General features: G+C 40.2%; 1 protein-coding gene across 1 annotated transcript in view; it reads right to left on the bottom strand.

Moving 5' to 3' along the window:
* The window catches only part of JAM2 (junctional adhesion molecule 2), a 42,508-nt gene that overhangs the window by 8,324 nt on the left and 12,146 nt on the right, over nucleotides 1–22,038 (bottom strand). Inside the window, exons 2-5 of the mRNA XM_087818379.1 lie at nucleotides 9,465–9,530; nucleotides 4,795–4,902; nucleotides 3,251–3,403; nucleotides 1,108–1,310 (exon numbers count right to left, since the gene is read on the bottom strand). Coding sequence (XP_087674505.1) covers nucleotides 1,108–1,310; nucleotides 3,251–3,403; nucleotides 4,795–4,902; nucleotides 9,465–9,530 — 530 coding nt within the window. The remainder of the gene's footprint in view (nucleotides 1–1,107; nucleotides 1,311–3,250; nucleotides 3,404–4,794; nucleotides 4,903–9,464; nucleotides 9,531–22,038) is intronic.

Genomic DNA, 22,038 nt, shown 5'->3' with positions numbered 1-22,038 from the left:
TTCTCCGTGTCAAGTCACTGGGACCTGCTGACTGGCGCTGGTGACGCCCTCGGGGCCGGAGCGGGGCCTTCCCCAAGGCGTAGCTGCATCTACTGATATGCTTTGTTATTTACCAGAGAGCCGAGTTTTTAATTGGTATCATGCACTTGTAGACTGAAGGCATAAAAGGAAACATTATACCCTCCTTTTAAAATTCATCTAATGCTTTCAACAATAAACATAAATTTCAAAGACTGAAATAAAATTCATCTAAATTATTGGGGGGATGGAGCTGAAAGAGTACACAGAGGGGAAAAATGGTGATGGAAAAATAAAATAAATCATCAAAGTTATTATTACCATGCCTTTAAGATTTTTTGATAATGGTTGTGGTAGTGATTCTGCATTATTGGAAATCAGATATTTTTAAACTGATGTTATATTTCTTTGAATGAAAACAATAAACTTCAAGCCTAATGATCTTTATTTTTACTTCCACCTCTACCCTGAAAAGTCAGAGACAAACAAATGTAAAAACACTTTTATTTTTAAATGTCATTAACTTTAAAGAGCTTATCTGTTAGGTTTCCATCAGTATTCCTAGAAAGGCTCTTCAATCAGTCAGAAAATCTGGACAAAATCTAAAGTCATAGGTTCTTCAGTCACTGAGCCAATGGTTGATGATACAGTTATGGAAGAGTTTAATGACACAGTCACGCTATCATAGGTTGGGAAAAGTCACTATTCCTACGTGGCTGGCACTGGGGTAAGGGCACCCCACCCCAGAGGGGTTTTGTGCATCTCCCTGATACTGTAAATAGGGGCCCGTACTTACTGCCTTTCCAGGCCAGGAAGGCAGCTGCAGTGAACTACCTGATTCGTCGTCGTGAGTCAGACGTGCTCTGTTTCAGGTCTCTGTGCAGACCTGTGTGCAGTCCCATCTCCCGTCGCAGCCCTTTCCCTCACTTCTCTGTGGATGCACCCCCATCTTTCCTGCCACCCTCTCCTCTCTCCACTTAATAAGCAATGATATCAGCCCTCTATCCTACATAATTTTAGCTCCAATCATTTTTTTCCCCTCCAAATGCAGAACAGTTATTATTAGGCCAAGGCTTGCAATGCCCTCACCAAAGTTCCAGATTTAGTGTTCATTGTGTACGAGCTGTTGGTGGTCTGGGTGTCAAGCTTCGGATTCCCCGACAAACGGGTGCCATCCTTAAACCACGCATACTCAGGAGCTGGAATCCCTTCTTTGTCTTTACATCGCAGCTCCACCACGGTTCCACTCAGAGCAGAATTGGGTACTTCGCAGGATGGCACTCCTGGGGCCACTGAGGGATGAAGTCAAATGGCATTGGTTACTTATAAGCTAAACAAGGATTTTAACAGCCAGAAGAAGATTTATCAGGTACCCATGATAGAGATTCGCTACTTGTTCCAAAGACCTACTGCCCATCTTCGTGGGCACATAGCTAGCTCACATTTGCCAGCCTCCTTGCTGCCAGGTGGGGTCATAGGCACAAGCTCTGTGCCATCTCTAGGCCTGATCCATAAAAGCCTCCTGCACGATTCTCCATTCACTCACCCCCCACCCCCTCCCACTGCCAAGTAGGTGTCAACACCCATGGTGACCACAGAAAGCCATGTATTGAAGATATGAGACCTATCAGGTTGGGTTTCTAAAAATCTCATGAAGTAGAATAACATTGCTCCACCAAACTGCCCCCGCCATTCAGACTTGACCTACATGAGAAACTTCTATCACCTTAAGCCACTCGCTGAGAGTGCTTTTCTGTTATAACAGCAACCATGGTGTTAGCTCATATAGCAACTACTCTTTTTTGGGTAAACAATCTCTACTTTTCCCGTCACCAATGATTTTAACGTTTTTATTACCAACTATATTCAAAAGAAATCAACCAGAGTATATTTTTTCAGGCCCAGTAGGATTGTATTCTGCCTAGGACTGGCCAAATTAGTGAATACTTGAGTTAGGTTATTCTGGTCCCAGGGATTTGTAAAGTCAACCAGACTTTACTAAGCAACTAAAATCCAGGAAAATCCAGAATTCTAAGTGGTGGGCAGAATTCTGAGTCCCCCAAGTTCCCCAGCCCTGGTACCTGTAGGCTTTCTCTCATTCATTCCATCAAACACTGATCTAGGTACCGCTCTGAGGGTTTTGGGAGATGCAGTTAAGGTCCCAAATCCACTGTCCTTCCAATTGGGGCTGACCTAACCAATGACCCCTGACCCCTTTAAAAAACCACTTTAAAAGTGGTGTTTTCTGGCTCATCACAGAAGGGAAAATGAAAGATTCAAAGCACAAGAACGATTAGATATTCTTCTGTGAGACTGAAGATTTCAGCCTCGTGAAACCCTGAGCAGACAGCCAGCCCGGTCACGCTGGCCTTCTGATCTGCAGAACCGTGAGCTAATAAATCGGTGGGGCTCCTATGCCTCTAAGTTTGCTATCATTTGTTACGAGCAACGGAAGGCCAATACACCAGCTCACTCTCCTGCAAGGTTTTCTGAATTTCTTTTGTACAAGTACATCACTAGTATTTTAGAAAGAGGATGAACTATTAAAACAAAAATAGTAGTGATTTTTCACTCCTGTACCAACAGTAATCATGACTTGTTAATATCCATCAGGGATTTTTACAGTAATTAGCTGTAGGGCTTTAGGGTTAACCCCACCAGGCTCCAAATCCTGGCCCAGACACTGACTAGCTGTGCGGCCTTGGGAAAACCATTTAACTTTGTTTCCTCATCTGTGAAAATCAGGTTGTTAGTGACGGTGAAGTAAAATTACATATTTGAAAGGGCCTGACACATACTAGCTGCACAATAAATCCTAATTTAATTCCTTTACCAGGTAGTTTCTAATACTTCCCATGGCCTACCTTTCTGTTTTACTGCTTTTTTGTATCATCTCACGGGATACTATTTTATGTGGTAGGAGAAACACTACATATGCTAAAAGCTATTGCAAAATAAACTCTCGGGGGAAATGCTCCTACGTACAGTGTAGGACCATTAAGACTGACCTCAATCTTGAACAAAGAGAGGTTTTGTGATAATGAATTAGTCACAGTAACATTTCATGAGCCAACGAGGTGAAGAGAGAAAGAGGGGAGACTCTGCAGGAAAGGAGGTGCTGGCGGTCTCTGTGACTCAGCTGCCTGGGCCCCGAGGTGCCTCGCTGCCCCCAGGGCTGGGTGATGGGAAGGAGGGTGGGGACAGAGTAATGGCACAGACACAGGGACATCACCTAATACTTCCAGAGTGATGGTGTCCTCTTCTAGGCTTTGGCCTTTCTCAGATGGGGTACTAACTTCACAGCGGTATTTCCCAGCATCGGTTCTTGTAACATTTTTGATCCTGATACTGAAATCCATCATCTGAGCGCGATCTTTAAATTCACCTTTTAGAAAAAGAAGACGATGTTGGTAACAATGCGAGTAATTTCTATATGCTACCTACCTCAAGTCGCTTTATTCAGTAACCCAAGTATTTTCCTGTTGGTAAACTCAGTCTAAGAACTTAAAACTTGTATGCGGGCGCCGCTACTTCAAACTTTTTTTTCTTTAATGGCATATTGTTCACAAAAAAACATTCGGTGCCATATTCCTATATTTTAAAGAATTCAGCCCCCCCTCCTGCCTCACGCCCTTGCTACTAGTATGTTTATAAAACGATTCCTGCCGTCAAAAGGGACCGAAAGCCTAGTGTCATGAGCTGGAAAGTAACTTTTCCTGCTGTGCGGGGGCCCACGTGACACTCCACAGAAGAAAAGGTGAGGGCGTCTTAAAAACATTCTTTCGGTTAGTTTTTATAGTAACGTGTATGGAATTGAAATAGCGTTTCGTATCGTGTTTAGGTGCCGGAATTGGCAAATGTAGAAAACTCAAGTCGAGGTAGCTGTGCTATTAGCACCCTAAAGTCTGTAGCCTTATCTTGACAGGTAAGAACCAGAGGGATATATGAAATATTCTGGAAATACTTTAAGCATTTGTTTACTTATGTAATTCTTTAAAATCAAAGTAATGCACACTATTTTAAAATAACGTGTTTATTATACTTGTTAAATTATATTTCCAACTTTAAAAATTGTAATGGCCCATTTCAATCATACACAAAATTAGAGAGTGTAGTAAAATGAACCTCAGTGTACCCATCACCCAGCTAACAGCAATTAACGCATGGCCATCTTATGGTATCTATACCCTAACCCCCGAGTTATTTTGAAGCAAATCCCAGACATCCAAGCATTTCTTTCATCCATTACTATCAATACTTTAAATCAAATGCTCATCACATCTTCAGTAGGAAGAACAGGGAGTAGAAATATAAAACAAAAAATAAAAAAGGAAAGCATTGGATAAATGTAGTTGTATTTACCCTCCTCTAAGTCTTAACTCCCTAAGTGTCTCAGTGATGGCCTAGCTTTCTGATGGAGATACGGAAATATGGGGAAATTATTATAACTGAGCAGTGACCCTGCCTCTCGTCTGCCTTTCTCTCAAGAGTTTAATCTACTGGGCCAGTAAGAACAATTGTATTTTACACCCTTGAGGACTGAGCTGAGCACCCAAGGGTCCGGGGCTTCAGTGGAGGTCACCTACTTCTGTGTTGTGTTCTCTGGTTTTGTGGCTGTGTCCTAGGGCTCCATCACTCACTGTTGGTTTCATCTCACACTTACAAAAACACATTTTCAGTAGCCAGCCATGTCCTGCTCTCATTTGCAAACTAAAGGATCCCAGCTGCCCTTGGTGTTCATTCTCTGGCTCTCTCCTCATGTCCACAGCTTCTTACCTCTTAGAGACTGTTGATAGTAGACAAAGGAGACACTCTGCCCCAGTTTCTTCCACTCTAATCTGGAGGCTGCGGACTTCCGTGGGTATTTACAGGTTAAAATCACCTCTAGAAACAACAACAAAAATACTTATTAGCAAATTGTCCCTCTGAAATTATATTTCACTTAATTAAGCAATGAATTTTTAACATCCTTCAGTTATCCCTTTGTATTTCTATTTATTCCATTCATTCATTCATTCATTCATTCATTCATTCATTCATTCATTCATTCATAAGTTCCCTCAACATGTACCACATTGGCTTAACCCAAAGGTAAATTGAAAACATTATAGCTCCTCCCCATAATAACTGTGAGACACTCTGTTACTTTCCGTAGTTCTTCAGCATCAGCTACCGTCTGTAAAATGAGATAGTATCTCAAATTCTTGTGAGTCTTCAAATACAGTAATACATGCACAGTAAGTACTTTAAAATGGCAGCAATGACTGATTATCTTTTTCTTTCCAGGCTCAGACCTCAAGGATTTTATCGTCTGGAAAAAGAGGCAATTAAGAGAACGCAATTTCAGCCCAGTGTGATGAGCGCCAGCCTGGAAGCAGCAGAGCGCGCTCCCCCCGAGTGCCTAGGAGGGGCACCAGCTCCCGCCCAGGCCACGCTGTGGACACCCACAGACGCCCCGCAACAGGCTGCATTCTCACTCAGCCCCTTCTGGGACTGCCCGCTCTACAAACAGATCAACACAAACCCAGTATTGTCTTCTAACAAACTGCTGATTCCTACTCCTTCCCTCAATCCACATACATTATGTTAAAATTCTCTCCACACCTCAGATTTTGATATTAAGCAGATTTGATGACATCTTAAAAAACAATTCAGGATATTACATGACACAGTAGATTAGAGAGTAATACTTATAATACACACAGGTATGGGCAAAAAGCCTGTATAAATCTGTATGAAAATATTAACCCAGTGATGACTTCTGTGATAGAATTATGAATTTTCTTTTTGTTATATGTAATTTCTAATGCTTTTCAGCTCCACATGTATTGCTGGAATTACAGAAATAGAATAAAAGGGAAGGAAAATAGAAAGGAGGAAAAGAAAGGCAAGAAAAACACACAGTTGTTTTTTTCCAAAGATGCCTAAAGGTTTAAAGGCAGGTTTTACGTTACAGAGACATCATTTTACAGGCATGTTTACAATTCTACTGCAAAGACAAATGCGTGCTGAGGAACTTGTCTGAGGAAACACAGTTCTATTCTGTTGATTAAGGAGAATGGGTGGTGACTTCCCGGAGTCTTGAGTTTTAGATAGGTTTCCTTCCCGTATTTTGTTGAGTTTCCAACAATTAAACACACACCCACACTCATTTTTTAGCCCATACTCCTCGGTCCTAGGAATAAATTTACACTCAATTGTTTTAACTAGACACACGCACACCCCTCTTGGTGAGTTCTTCCTAATTTCTGTCCTCACGGCTCTATGGGGATCCTCTGCAGAAATTATATTCGAAAATGCAACCAGTGATTTTCCTAAGTGCAGGGGACTCCACTCCAGCCTCACTGGCACTGAGCACGTCAGCTGGGGAGGCATGGTCTACCCAGCTTGTCTAAAGCACACTGAGCACCTACTGTGTGCCCGGCAGCGCTCTGGGGTCATGTCAGTGAGCAACACAAAGGGCTCTGTCCTTTCGGAGCTTACAATTTGCAGGGGGTCAGGCACACGAGAAACTTCGTAAAGTAAATTATACAGTATGTTAGGAGGTGGTACGTGTTATGGAAATAGAGTAGATCAGAACTGATGCTCCTAAGTAGTTGTTAAGAATTACCTGATATTGCTTCTGTGGAGAAAAGCATGCTATTAAACCTCGATTTATAGCTCTTGGGGTTGGACACTCTACATAAGGCTGTTCATATAACTTACAAGCCTGGCAGAGCTGCCCTTTTTTCAGTCTTATTCTGCTTTTGGCACCACTATGGGAAGTGATACAGAACAGCAGTACTGAAAAGGAGGAATTAATTCATGATTTACTGACGTCACAGTGACAGAGACAAAAAGCTGAATGAATTGGATGGAACACACATATACACAAATTACAAAATATTTTTGACTGCAAGTAAAATTAAGTTACTGCCTAAAATATCCTATAACTAAAATGTGGAAGAAGGTAGAAATTTATTTTTGCTTTATGGAGAGCCAAGTTGGAATGACTGGGGCACAGAGAAAATGGAATCAAAATGTAATTCTTAATTAAAAGGAGCAGAGGTGAAACAAAATGATAGAAAATATTTATTTGGGAGCAAGACTAACATTTGATTGCAATAAACTGTAGAAGGATTTTCCATAGTAAACACAAAACACTCATTAAAATGTAATGTAAAGGCCTGGCTGAGTGGCATAGTTGGCTGGAGCATTGTCCTGTACACCAAAAGGTTGCAGGTTCAATTACTGGTCAGAGCACATACCTAGGTTTCGGGTTCAATGCCCAGCTGGAGTGCATACGGGAGGCAACTGATGTCTCTCCCTCAAATCAATAAACATATCCTCAGGTAAGGAGTGAAAAACATACTTAAATAAAAGTAATATAAATGGCACAGGGTTTTGGCCTGGAGCGATAGAAATGTTTTGAAACTGGATAGAGGTGCTGGTTTGCACAACATCGTGAATGTTACCCAATGCCACTAAATTGTTCACTTCAACAGGGTGGATTTTATGTTATGTGAATTTCACCTCAGTGAGTTTTTAAAAAATAATGGAAGACTAAAGAATATAACTTTGGCATTCTAATTCAAATATGGCACAGGGCTGAGGGGCAGGGTGGATGTATATCCACGGTATCCAGTTGCATCCAACAGCAAAAACCTCCAGGAAAGTAAAAAGTAGGAGACATGAACTTTTCTCCCTTTATCCCTCATGAACATCCTGACCTATTTTCCTTTCACTGCTCACGCTTTTGGCCTTTCCAGTGTCCTTGGCACCTCCTCCAGCCCTGTAACGCCCTTCCCATTAGTGCATTCCCTAGTCCCAAAATACTCCCAACCATTGAGTCCCCATCCCCACCTCTGCCCATTTAAAACTAAGCCATTATGCCTGCTGATGTTTCTCTCTCTCTCCCTCTCATTTCCTCTCTCTGAAATCAATAAAGATATATTTAAAAACAAACACCTAAGCCATTATGAGTATTTTTATTAGCTTAATCATGTAAAATATTAGGACTTAAGTGACTTATTAAGTGATGCTCTCTCTTTTTTAAAAATATATCTTTATGGATTTCACAGAGAGGAAGGGAGAGGGAAAGAGAGAGAGAACCATTAATGATGAGCCATTGATTGGCCGCCTCCTGCCGCCCCTGACTGGGGATCGAGCCTGAAACCCGGGCATGTGCCCTGACCAGGAATCGAACTTCGACCTCCTGGATCATAGGTTGATGCTCAACCGCTGAGCCACACCGGCCGGGCTAAGCGATGCCCTTTTTGAATGACAGGCTGCCTCTTATTATGGCATATTTTTACCAAATAAGCACATATAACACAAAGTGCCAGGTACTATCGTAAGCGCTGATGAAATACTAATTCACTTAATTCCTCCCCACCCAGTCCTCTTCTATAATCTATCTTTCCTTGAAATCTCTCTCTCTCCAACTCCGGGGACCTAAGACACTCTGGAAGAATAGGAATCAGATGTTCAGGACTTGTTTCTAAATACCTGCAATCTCTGCCTAAACGAGCATATTTAAGACAGAGTCACTCTTCTATTTGCCTAGTATTATTGTGTTCTAGGTAAAAGAGCCTTCAGGAAAGTAGTGGATAGTTAATATTTGAGGTAAATGTACAAAAGCCCTTATAAATTTTGGGATATTTGAACCTTAATTTTTTTTTTTTTAATATATCTTTATTGATTTCAGAGAGGGGAAGGGAGAGGGAGAGAGAGAGAGAGAAACATCAATGATGAGAGAGTCATTGATCTGCTGCAGCCCGCAACCGGGGCATGTGCCCTGACCGGGAATCGAACCCTGATCGCCTGGATCCTAGGCGGATGCTCAACCGCTGAGCCACGCCCGGCTGGGCTTAATTTTTTTTTAAATTGTGGTAAAATACACATAATTTAAATTTAAAATGTTAACGATTTTTAACTGTACAGTTCAGTAATGTTAAGTATATTCACACTGTCGGGCAACCAATCTCCAGAACTTTTTCATCTTGCAAAACTGAAACAATATACCCATTAAACACCAACTATTCCTTCTAAATATTTTGAAGAAGCTAAAATAAATAACAAAATGGCACCCCCAAATAGGCTATATTAATGCCATCTTAAATACATTAAATATCATTAAATATCATAAGGCTCGTGGTGTTAATTTCCATTCACCGTGTCTAGCTGGCTGGAAACTTTGCAGGATCACCATCTCCCCAGTTTCACAAATTAGACTTGTTTTGTTGCAGATAACTGACGCAGTAAGAGACCTTTTTTGTTTATCGGGTCTTTCATCGCATATCCAAAATTTCCATTGAGGAGGTAAAGAAAATGTTCCCAAGGTATAAATGGCATTTTAGTGTGAGGTGAGGCAGGGGGTGTGGACAAACAGAAGGATAACATCATGTATGTCATAGTCTTGAGTCATTTAAACAAAACAGTCTGTGAAAATCAGGAAAGTACTCTACCTTGGTACTCGATTGCTGTGATTACTTGATGGTCTTTTGGGGCAGACGATCCATAGGCCTTATGACCTGGAAGATGAAAACAGATAGGATAATTAAAAGAGTACAAAAGGTCTTTTTTAAATGTTTGAATGGGGTGCAATAGTAAAGAAAACTGGCCTCAAGTTTGGTGACAGTCTCACATAATTCATAGCACATAAGTTTTAAAGTATCAAAGTAAGAAAAACCGAGCCAAGCCATTATATGTCTCTTCCATGTTCTGTATTGTGGTTTTACCCTTTAAGCATTTCCTAAAGCAGAACCTATAAATCTATTAGGGCCCCCACCAGAAACAACACACTTTCACAAGCCCGACTGTTAAACAAGAGTGTATGTCCTTAATTCAGCTAATATGTGATCTAGGGTCACAGGATATTGTCCCCCAAATAAAAACTAATAACTTTTAACACCTCATTCAAGGGTATAAACTGCTTTGCATACTTAGCCCTGACTATACCTACATCATCTGGAATGGGTCATTATGGTGATTATGGTGGCTAATGTGATCTGATAAGTTATACAGTGACGATGATGATGGTGACATCATCATTCCCATAATCTTATACAAATTTTTCATTTAAAAAAAGTGCACATATATACTCTTTAAAAATTCTATAAAGTTCAATATTCAGAGTGACCTGGTGTGCTAGACATTACTTTTAAGTTTTTTAAAATTTATTTTTCAATTACAGTGACATACAATATTCTATTAGTATCAGATATACAACATAGTTATTAGGCATTCATGTACCTTATGAATAGACATACTAAGACCTGAAGCAAGTAGCGGAACCAGGAACTCAATCTTTCTGATTCAATCTTTGATACGTACCACTTTGTGTTATGAATGTCATCCTACAGTCCAGTTTAATAACCACATTTAAAAATAATCTAAATCACTTCCTGGAAGTATGTATCTCTGAAATACAAACATTACAGGGGAAATATTTTTACCTGGTGTATTCTCTGATATAGCCTGAAAACCTAGAACAGTGCTGGGCATAAAGCAAGGCACAGTAAATATCTGTTGAACAGATAAACAGTACCACTCCATCCATATTGTATGCCATGGAGAGGAATTCAGTAAATGGGGTCATATCAAACCAACACTAATGAAGGGTTCCTGAAGGCAAGCAATTCTTTGGGGAAGGTGTTGTAAGTATACAATACTGGCTGGTATTAATTAATTACTTCAAAATAAAAAAACTAAGCATTCTCGCTGGTTTGCTTGAGTAAACAATTTAGGTCAAATGATCTAACTGCTGTTCTTCACCCCTAAAATCATATATGAAGTAACCTAAGGCCACAGTAAGCTGATCATAAAAATCTTAAGGTTATTTCTTGAATATATTTCTACAATTTACTAGAAATGCTGTTTCTCTGTTCATGCTATCATCTGCCTTCTGTCTTCATTCGATCCACAGACCCTGTTTGCACCGAGGAACAAACCTACCTCACTGTTGCCATATCCAATGGACAGTTTTTAGTGTTTATCTTACTTGATCTCTCTCTGACATCTGACTCTGTTGACTTCCTTGGATTGTATGTTTCCCTCCTAGTCTTCATTCTCTCTCTTGTGGGTTCTTCCCATCCATCCATCCATCCATGCAGTCAGAAACTGCTTTTCTGACTCAACTAACTCCTTTCTATATAATCTCTTATACTCTCATTGACTCAACTACCATTTACTTGCTCAAAAGTTCTAAATCTGTACCTCCAGCTCTAATTTCTCTACTGAGATTAAATCCATAAACTCCTCTTTCTACAGGATATCTATATCTCCATTCCCTGTAAGTACCACAAACTCATAGGAAAAAATAAACTCATATGTTTACCCCCAATCTTTGTTTTCTTTCTACAAATCCCATCACAGTGAAAGACACCACAGTCCACGTGGTCACTCATGCCAGAAACTCAGGTTTTGCCCATGATGTAACATCGTTCCATCTATTTACTAATCAGTTCCCATCTACAGACTGAGAACTGCGTGTGATCCAAGACAACGTTTTGGAATATCTGCCCTTCCTCACCTTCATGCAGCCAATGGCTCTTTGCCTTAGGAGGGGATATAGGTAGCCAAAGCCAGAGAGAGAAAAGCAGGGTATTTCCAGCCTTTCCACATCTAGAAACCTTGGCCATGAAGGAAACGGAAATGACTCATAGCTTATACAAACATTAAGAAAAATCATACTTTCTCCCCAGCCTTAATAGAGTGGAGGAAGTCAGTTGGAGAACATGGATTTTAATGGACCCTTGAAAAATAACAATAGATAACATTTATGAAGCACTTAGACGCTAGGCAACATCCCTAGTCTTTACAAATGTTAACTTAACTAGCTCTCACAACAATTCTCTGTGGCAGGGTACCATTTTTATTCACATTTTTTTCAGGTGAGGAAACAGAGGCACAGAGAGGGTAAGAAACTTGTCCATGGTTATACAAGTAGTAAGTGGTGAAGTTGGGATTTGAACTCAAGCCAGCCTATATCCAAAGCCACTTCCATGCACAACCACTCCCTTAAGCATTAACCCCTAGGGATAAATAACATCTAGGCCTCAGCTGTGTTTCAGCTCCAAGACCAGAAAAGCAGCAAAACCAGACAAGCAATGCTATGGTGGACATTAGGACCCTGCCCTGGCTCTGGACCCTGAAAAGACACACCTGGAAAGCTGATGAATTTCCTATTGGGATCCTCCCCTGAAATATCCAGATAAATACCCTCAAGACAAAGACCCAGTGCAGCTCTCCCTCCTGGGAGCATCCTCCCCTCCCTGCCCCGCCCTGCCCCACCCCGCCCCAGGTGTGTTACCTTTACCTTTCCCTCTCCTAAGCTCCAAGGGCGCTTGTTTTGCCTTTGTAACTTGTTTCTTGAGCCCATTTCTTCTACTGCTCACTTCTTTGACCCCTGTGACTTTCTAAATAAACTTTCTCTTATAGTTTGAGTCTTGGCTCTGAATTCTTTCTTAGCCAGAACTCAAGTACCGAGGTTGCTGAGCCAAGGTCAGGTCTGACTCCTCTGGTCTAACACCTGGTGCTGTTTCACTACTGCCAACAGTTTGAAGAACCAGGAATAGAAGTAAATAAATAGATTAAAGGAGAGCAAAGAACCATGAATTTAAGGATTTTGAAAGTTCCTATAGAAATTTCTATCAGAACTTTTCAACTATGAAATAATTTATTATACTTCTGGGAAGTAGAGTAAAATCTTTCATACAACATAGCACCTTTTCTTTGATTTATTTACCTATATGTAAATTAGCCTTTCACTGTGCTAGACTATCATTTCTAAGGAACGCACGCTATTCTGAATTTTCTTTTCTCTCCCTTAGAAGCCTGAACAGCAAATCTAATTATGGGGGGGGAAGGTCAAAAATCTACAGGCCTCGCCCGGCAGGGCGTGGCTCAGCAGTTGAGAGTAGACCTAGGATCCAGGCGATCCGGGTTCAATTCCTGGTCAGGGCACACGCCTGGGTTGCGGGCTCGATCCCCAGTCAGGGACGTGCAGAAGGCAGCCGATCCATGACACTCTCATCATTGATGTTTCTCTCTCTCTCTCCCTCTCCCTTCCTCTCTCTGAAATCAATAAAGATATATTTTAAAAGAAAAAAAAATCTACAGGCCTCAAATTTATCTAGCTCCCCTGTCAAACATCAGGCAACTAGTCAGGTTGTGTCTTTCTAATTTGTAAACATCTCCATTAGGGAATTTGGCAACCCTGATGTCTGCGTGAAGAGGGCAGCACTGAACTGATCCTTTTTATTAACAGCTGTAAATAGATTTGTACAAAGCCGTGAGCCACGTCAGGGCCGCTGAAGAGTAATTTCAGAATAACTGTTTTGCTTATGATTTTAAAAACCATGAAGGGGGTCTAAGCAATCTTTTTAAAGGTCATTTTTCCCTTCCCCTACACTTCTGTCACATACCAGAATATGTCCCGTGTTCCTCTGAACTCCCCCCCCCCATGCCTTTCTTTGGCAGCTTTCCCTCTCCTTCCCCAATTTTGTTTTGTAGCATCCACGGGTAGGGTGGGGGTCTTCAGAGAGCAGAGGAAGGGGAGACACTAAGCTGGTCAAGCCAGACCCCTCTTAAGTGAGCTGCAGAAGACGGGGCTTTGTGCGTTCTTATTGTATTATACCTGCATTTAAATCATATGCATTTTTATTGTATTTTTTTGCCGGTGATTCTAATTCCAATCCATTAGTTTGTGAGACTTTCAAAGCACACTTCAAAAAAGACTCCTCTCTCCTTCAGCAACATATACATTAGTGCCCTCAGAGACATGCCACTTAGGACTGGTGTTTCTTGTCATTTTTAAACTACTTTAGCATCTTTCAGACAAAACAATGACTCATATTCCCTAGAAACCAGCTGAGGGAGAAATCTGGGCGCAAGAGGGAAAGATCATTTTTGTTCCCGCCACACCATCATCTCTGAACTGTTCAAACACCACAGTGCCCACTGAGAGTGTTTATTTTCTTCAGGGGGCCTGCACCTTCTTTCATTTGAGGCAAATGTTCGTTCACCTAGAGGCTGGAAGATTGGGACTGGGGTAAGTCATATCCCTCCTTTTCAATTTTTCTACTTACTTAAGCTTCCCTTGAGAAAAATTTCTTAAAATTTTCAAAAATCACTTTAAAAGTTCTATGGAAATTAACAGCTCTTAACCTCAGATTTTCTTAAGTCCCTCATGATTTTTATACAGGGTGTCTCCAAAAAATGGATACACACTCCTAACCCATTACGAATTTCAATGGGTTAAATCTGAAAAGAAAGAAACATCAGTTGAACTATCAGCTGTTAAAGTGTGTATGTATATATTTGAACAGAAAAAAAATAATGTGTCCCAGACACTAAAAAAGTTGGGATTGGTTGAACTGGCAAAATTATAAAGGCAAAATAGGTAAATAAATAAATAAAATGAGGATCAGTTTTAATGAACTAATAAATAGGTAGTTGAATACTTATTTTTGTGATTTTAAGCACCTTCTCCCAGCTACCTTTCTTCCTCTAATTCTATTTACTTCAAGATTTAATTAAGTAAAAATAATTAAAATGTGTGGTTGCTTATATTGAACTTATTAAAGAGAAAGTTCTAAATCTTTTAAAAAAAACATTTATTTATTATAAGATTTCTACCTTGTTTCAGCCTTTCTAGTCTTGGCATTTAGTTTTAATTTTTTAAAACTTGCACTCAACTCTTCTTATGAAAACAAAATGTTGGATTCTTGTATAAATATTTCACTAACAGATGTTAGGGATAGTCTCTGTTGGCTGCTTTCTTGAGCTGATTTTTATTTTTCCTTCAGTTTTCTAGAACAAGTTAAATAGGAAAACAAATAAAATTGTCATGTACGTCCGCTGGTTGAGGTCAGCAATTGTTTTAACATTCGCTACAAAACATCTTTAATCGTTATGGGTGTGCGCCAAAATCTCTGGCAGAAGTTCATAAAATGAGGTTAAGGGATGATTATTTCCATAGTTGCTAACAACTCCCAGTCAAGTCAAATGAAACCTTTGTTTCTTCCCCTCCCCAACTGTAAAGATAAAAATCGTTATATTGTTTACCACTTATCTAAATAATCTGGTTTGACTAAAAATAAATACTTATTTACACTACCACAATTTTAAAATTTACTATGAAAGTATTTAAATGAACACTTTTCATTAAAAACATATTTAGCAAAAACTGACATGTTATAGAAGTTTTTTATTTTACTTTAAAATACATTACAGAGACCACCATGCACACAAGCAAGTTATAAAAACTGGATATAAATTATTTCATAAATTTTCAAAAATAAAAATTAATAGCCATATGGTTTTGATCATTACTAATAGACAATTACATTAGCAACTATAAGAAAGATAGATACACAGGGCCAGCAGTAACAAAATGATACCACCCAATATTTATTATGGACAAATATTTATATGACTAGAAAGTAACCCAAAGAGTTAGGAGTGAGGAGTTGAATAAATACTCATCTTTCTCACTATCATTTAGCTATAGCAGGTCTAAAGAGTGGGGGAGAGAAAGGGGAGAGGAAGACAGATGTACAGACAAGACATGTCCTTCTAGTCTCTCAAACTGGACATTCTGGCCCTTCCTCTTAATGAGACATTGATACCCTACTTTCAGAGAAAGGGAAGCCACATGGAAGTGCAAGGAAAAAAAAGAAAAGATGTGCTTAACTTTAGAGCTAGTGGTTGCTGATAAATTGGTGAATTAATGATGGCCTGGAGAACTCAAGGGTGACTTGACTATGAATATATTTTCCCCTTAAGAACCGAACATCTCAGTAAAATGTGGCTCCCCTGTGTTAGCACCCTCATTTGGCAGATGTGAGGGCCGAGGGGTGAAGTAGCTTTTGCTCAAGGTCACAGCACTAGAGAGCAGGGAAGCCACGGGTGCATCTGCATCTGGCGGGTCTGGCTCCACATGTTCTCCCCGCACCCAGTCGTTCTCAAGTTCATGCAAGGCTTTGTGAGAAAGTGCTCGTACCAAACACAGTACTGCCAGGCACTGCAGAGAGCTTCATATCCATTTGCAAGCCTTCGGGTTCAGAGATATCATCCAGAGAGTGCACAACAACTTGCTATTTTTAGCAGAGAAAGGGTTCATGGGCAAATGTTTATGGCCAATGAAGTAATCTGAGTAAACCTTGTATGTTTATTATATACGGCACAGAAGTTTTCCCGTTTTCTGTTTTTTTAATCGTTTGAGTACAAGAAGGACGATTAGTGTTTTAGAACTGACTTTAAAAAGTTGTTTACATATAAGTTACATGCATTAGTAAATTTAGGGAAATTTTCAGGGCATTCTGTTACCCAAACAACTGGACAATTAAAATTTTGGGGTGATATTTGATAGAGATGAAGTAAATAAATCAACTTCTTACACTTAAATAAATTCTCAGAATTTTCAAAGAAATGTCCTTCAGCACATCTTCAAATGTTTAATGGTGGCCAATAGCATCGAAGGCCATCAGCGGTTGAGCTTCACCAGGTAGTCCCCAGGAGATAATAAAAGATGCCATTTTAGTTTTTTGCGAAATTCCACTGATATTCTCCAAGTGACACTCTCAGCCAAATAATATTCTTTTACCAATGGTATGACCTATAGATTTTAAATAGATGATATAAGTCAACTCAAATCCAGTAGAGACTCTTAAAACAAAAAGAAATGTCATTGTACAAAACTGATGCCAATAAGAATCACATACTCCAAGGAAGGCGTGACTGCTGGTCATTCTATGCCCTAACTGGTTCTCCCCAAGATTAAGGTGCCAAAAAACAGTATCCCTAAAACTTTATTAGTGTGAAATAAGAAATTATTACTAAAGATGTCAGATATCAAAATAGATACACGATGTAATGATGAAGAGCACTAAAATGGGAGAGGTGGGAGTCACAACCCAGAGCGTCTCTCCTCACTGTCTCATGTGGTCTGGGTTGTGTCTCAGGCACATCTTAGAGTAGAGATGGTGCATCAGGTTTTGAGAGCTTGATGACTTTTTTTTTTTTCTTAATATGTCTTTATTGATCTCAAAGAGAGGCAGAGAGAGGCAGAGAGAGAAACATCAATGATGAGAAAGTCATTGACCAGCCGCCTCCTGCATACCCCTAATGGGGATCGAGCCCACAACCCGGGCATGTGCCCTGACGGGGAATCGAACCTTGATCTCCAGGATCCTAGGTCGATGCTCAACCACTGAGACACGCCGGCTGGGTGAGAACTTGATGACATTTTAATTTAAGATCATTCACTGCCCTTTAATCTGAAATTTTAGTTACTAATTCCTGACCTTAATATGGTTTTTTAAGAGTTAAAGTCCAGAACCACCAGTATTTGATAGTTCTATTTCTCAACAGGAATGAACATATTAATATACTTGTCAAATAAATACTTTTTGAGAGCAGGCACTGTAAATCATTCCTCTAGAGTTTTGATCAGCTCTGGGAAAGAGCTAAAACTGAGTTTCTGAATCTGGGTCCTGAACTCTGGTTCTGAAACACCAGCGTGTGGGAGTCTGGGAACCCTGCACAAATTGTCCTCTAACAGCTGATACACAGATTACTCAGTGGCCATCTGGCTCAGGGAAGAGTGAAATGGTTATTCTGCAGTCAGCTGATATTTATAAATCCACTTAAGCAACAAATGTGAGAAGATAGCACTCTACCATCTACTAAGCTCTCTGCACCTCCCACAGGACACAGGTGTTTGTTTTAAACTTTCTTTACACCTTCAGTGTTTTATTGCGTGGCCTTACTAAGTGAATTTTGGGAATCACAAAATGCATCAAAAGTTTTTACTTTTTGAAAGCATGAACACGCAGTTATGAATAAAATTTGTGTATTGTAGAGGTTAGTACCAAAAGGATCAAAAATTTGTTAAATTTATAATCTGCAAATGAAGTTATCTTTGAATTTCTTTTTTTTAATTTTTAAAAATTGTTTTTAGAGAGAGAGGAAGGGAGAGAAAGAGTGAAAGAGAGGGAAAGAGAGAAACAACATTGATTTGTTGTTCCACTTATATTTCATTCATCGGTTGATTCTTGTATGTGTCCTGACGGGGCATCAAACGCACAACCTTGGCATATCCAGACGATGCTCTAAACAACTGAGCTACCCGGCCAGAGCTATCTTTGCATTTCTTAAATGAACATAGAGCACTGCTAAAGTTTCCTATCTTTTTCTGAGTTAGAAGTGTTACAAATATAATGAAAGACACATAAAGGGAGGCAGACTGACCAGGAATTTAATGAGGTTTCCTTTGGGGTTCTCACTGCACGAGCACCTCCCCACAAAGGCCTTGTGGTGAGGTGGGGAGGGCCTAGCAATGTAAGCATATTTTGTAAAATCTGAAAGAATGAAATTTTTGTTTAATTTTTCTTAGTGAGGGCTCCAATAATCCATTTCTGCACACAGCTATGGACTTCTCATTGAGTTTATTTAGCTTTCTAGATCTGACCACCCATAATAAAGAAAGCCTCCAGAATCCATTATCTGATAGTTTAACCTTTAAAATACTAAAAATTTTATATGACCAACAACTTAGAGCTCGTCTGCTCATATACACTAGCTCTCTCCCGAACTTTAATTCTTAAAATATATTGTGTCTCAGTGGTTGAGCATCGACCCATCAACCAGGAAGTCAGGGTTCGATTCCCAGTCAGGGCACATGCTTGGGTTGTGAGCTCCATCCCCAGTAGGGGGCGTGCAAGAGGCAGCTGATCAATGACTCTCTCATCATTGATGCTTCTATCTCTCTCGCCCTCTCCCTTCATCTCTCTGAAATCAATAAAAACATACTTTTTTAAAAAATATGAATGTTACATGAATTTTATTTTTCAACTCTCGTGTTTGATGATGATTCATAAGAACTTTAGCCCTTACATTTCATACATGTGATATAAACTTCTGTTAGCATAAATTCTTCCAGAAGACATCTGAAAAGTAGGGTCAATCCTCCAGCTTATTATTGCTTCATGTTTCCTTTGATTAGCCTTCAGGAAGCCGAAGGAACACGAACCATTAATTTTGAAGTGCAGACCGTAGGAACAATGGCTTGGCATTGCTTAACGGTTGTATTTTACAACTGTCAGGGAAGATTGCTCAGAATTAGTTACCCTGATTTCTTGAGTGCTCTAAATGGAATCAGTGCCCTTATAAAAAAGACTCCAGAGAATTCTCTCGCCCTCTAAGCCATGTTAGGACACAATGAGAAGTTGGCAGTCTCAAACCAGGAAACCAGACTCAGCAGACACTGAGTCTGCCAGGGCCTTAATCTCAGACTTCCAGCTTCCAGAAATGTGAGAAATGAATGTTTGTTGTCTGAGCCACCCGGTCTATGGTAGTTTTGTTATAGCAGCTAGAACTGACTAAGACAATCTGCATACGTACATTCAAACTGGAGCTGCCTACTGAAATGGTCAGAAAATGAATATGAGCTAATAGGGCTACAATTTTTGCAACTTACTCAGATCAAGTATTAAAAAGATGGACAAAAGTATTTGTGTCCAAATATGGCATGCAAAAGTCTAACTGTCATAACATAATTCAGGCAAAATGGTTGTTTTGATATCCTGTATTGCACAAGGATGACTACATTTGTGACAGAATCAACCAGGTTATTTGAAATTATGCAGTCGGTCTTAGAGCTTCAGTTTTGGATGCGGTGGTATGAGAACTGACTTCTCACCCACTGGATAAAGAGCTAACTAGTACTGTACTACCACCACCATTTTCAACACCTTTGCTTTTTTACTAAATATCTGAAATCAAACAAAAAGCAACATGGAAGTACAGATGGGCGAGGAAAGGGTAGTCCATGATAGATGCGGCCTGAGTATTACAGATGGAAACAGATTCATTCTTTGTCCTCAGGGGGTCATAACTGATAGGGAAGAAATGACCTGGCTAGGTTTAAAACCCAGTGCTATGAATCACTGACCACACAGCCATGCGCAAGCTTTACAGCCATAACCTTCTAAACCCTAGTTTTCATTTGGGTAAGACGAAGCTAACCATGCTTTCTATGGGTTGTGAAGATTAAATAAAGTGTGTCATTGCTTGGCCTAGTTCCTGGCATACGGTAGATGCTCTGTAAGTGCTTGTTTCCCATCTTTCTCCTCTAACCCCACGTGGCTTTTAATCAAATTTAGCTTCATAAGTGATTCCACAAAAGCCATGTATTAGGAGGGACTGAAGATAGACAATGACTAGTTAGGGGAACATTGCTGTCTTCCTTTTGAAAGTGATTAGCATGACCTCTTCATTAGAGTGGCTGCTCAGAGCAGGAAGGCCTGGGTCTGAATCCCACTTCCTCTGTTTTTGCCATGGCGTGTCTGGGACAGTTACGGCCCCTTTGGGCTGTTTTGTCATCTGTAAAACATGATTTACAAGCCTTCCCTAGCTACCTTCATTGGAGACAATTCACCACACCCTTCTCCTTGATAACTTCTGCACTTACTGTCCAGAACAACACACTTTCCCAGGACGGATCTTATCCTGGGTCATCTCCTCTATCTGTACAGTACTTCCTTCTTTAATGATGTGACCCAGACTCATTGCACTAAGCAGAGGCTAACAACTCCCAAAATATATATCTCCAGTCTAGATGTCTCTGCTGAACCCTGGACTCATCCAAATGCTTACTCAACCTTGCCACCTGAAGGTTTAACAGACATTTCAAACACTATGCCCAAACCTCATCTTTCTTTCTAAACCTGCTCCACCTTCCCCCACCCCAGATGATTCCAGTTGCCATAGCTCATATCCAAGTCATGAGCAAATCTTACTAGCTTTACCTTCGAAACGCACCCAGACTCAGACCACTTCTCACTACTTCCATTGCTGCCACCTGGTCTGAGCACCATCATCTCCTGCCTGCAAAAGAAAAGTGATGCCACAGCTGACATCAAGGCCAGCTGCATTGACTAAATATAATGTTCCTTTAATATAAAAGAGAAATAAAAAGAATGCAATTTATAGTGAACTAAAATATATTTCAATTTATAAATGCTTACACATGAGAGTACACTAGAAGATACAATGAAGTCGGATATTAGTCTATACTTACAATGTTAAAGAGATTTAAGAGAAAAAGACCAGCAGCCATTCCGAATGGTGCAGGAAAATAAAGAACAGAGCTACTGTGGACATTAGAATAGAAACTTGCATATCTAGTTATACATATTAAGGCTGTGCAAAAAAAAAGGTTGTGTTTATAGGTAAAATAGTGTAAGTCACAGGCTTCGATAGTTATAAAGTTTTCACTTCCATGAACATGCAGTAGGACTTGAAAAACCACGACGGATGAAGGACACAGGGCAATTCTTTATCTTGCAATGTTGTCAGGCACATAGATATTTATCAGTACTGGTCATACGTCCACCAGAACTCCACAGCACCCCTGGGGCAGCGACAGCCCGCCTGCCGGGAGGTCCCTATTGAATTACTTGAATACACGCTCAGCTAACAGGTAGTTGTAAGCTTTGTTTATAAACTGAGAGTGTTCTCTGCTTAGCTGATGTAACATGAGCATAATGCTAATTTTTTTAAGAGTAAAACCTATGATCTACATTATAGTCCACTGGCGGTACTTGTTCTCACAACTGTGGACAAGAGAGGGGCCACACGCTAAACCTGACAAGTTGAGGAGAGGCCAGGATGGCTGGCCTGTCCACATAGGAGGCTCTGAACATGAAAATGCCTGAGGAGGAGCCGTCACTCCTAGGCCTGTAGCTTCTTGGCTAAAGGTCAATCTTTTCCTTAAGTGAGCCTGCCTGTTGTCTTTTTGCATCTAAGACAACATAGCCTTGAAATGTCAGAGTAACCGTCTCTTTGAGATGGTTTAGGGCACAATCTCCCACCTCACCAGAGCAGAATTCCTCATGTTATCTTGCCTATATACCACCTCAGGGAGCATTTTCTCAGTCCGCTGGGATTTTGCTTCACTGCAGTTGTCATCAGTTTGGCTCAAATAAATGTATAAAAGTTCTCTACAGGCTTGAATGTTTCTTACGTCAACACAAC

This window comes from Miniopterus natalensis, chromosome 6, assembly GCF_054644295.1.
Source record: "Miniopterus natalensis isolate mMinNat1 chromosome 6, mMinNat1.hap1, whole genome shotgun sequence".
In the NCBI taxonomy this organism is placed as follows: domain Eukaryota; kingdom Metazoa; phylum Chordata; class Mammalia; order Chiroptera; family Miniopteridae; genus Miniopterus; species Miniopterus natalensis.
This window is presented reverse-complemented; position numbering and strand designations above follow the sequence as displayed.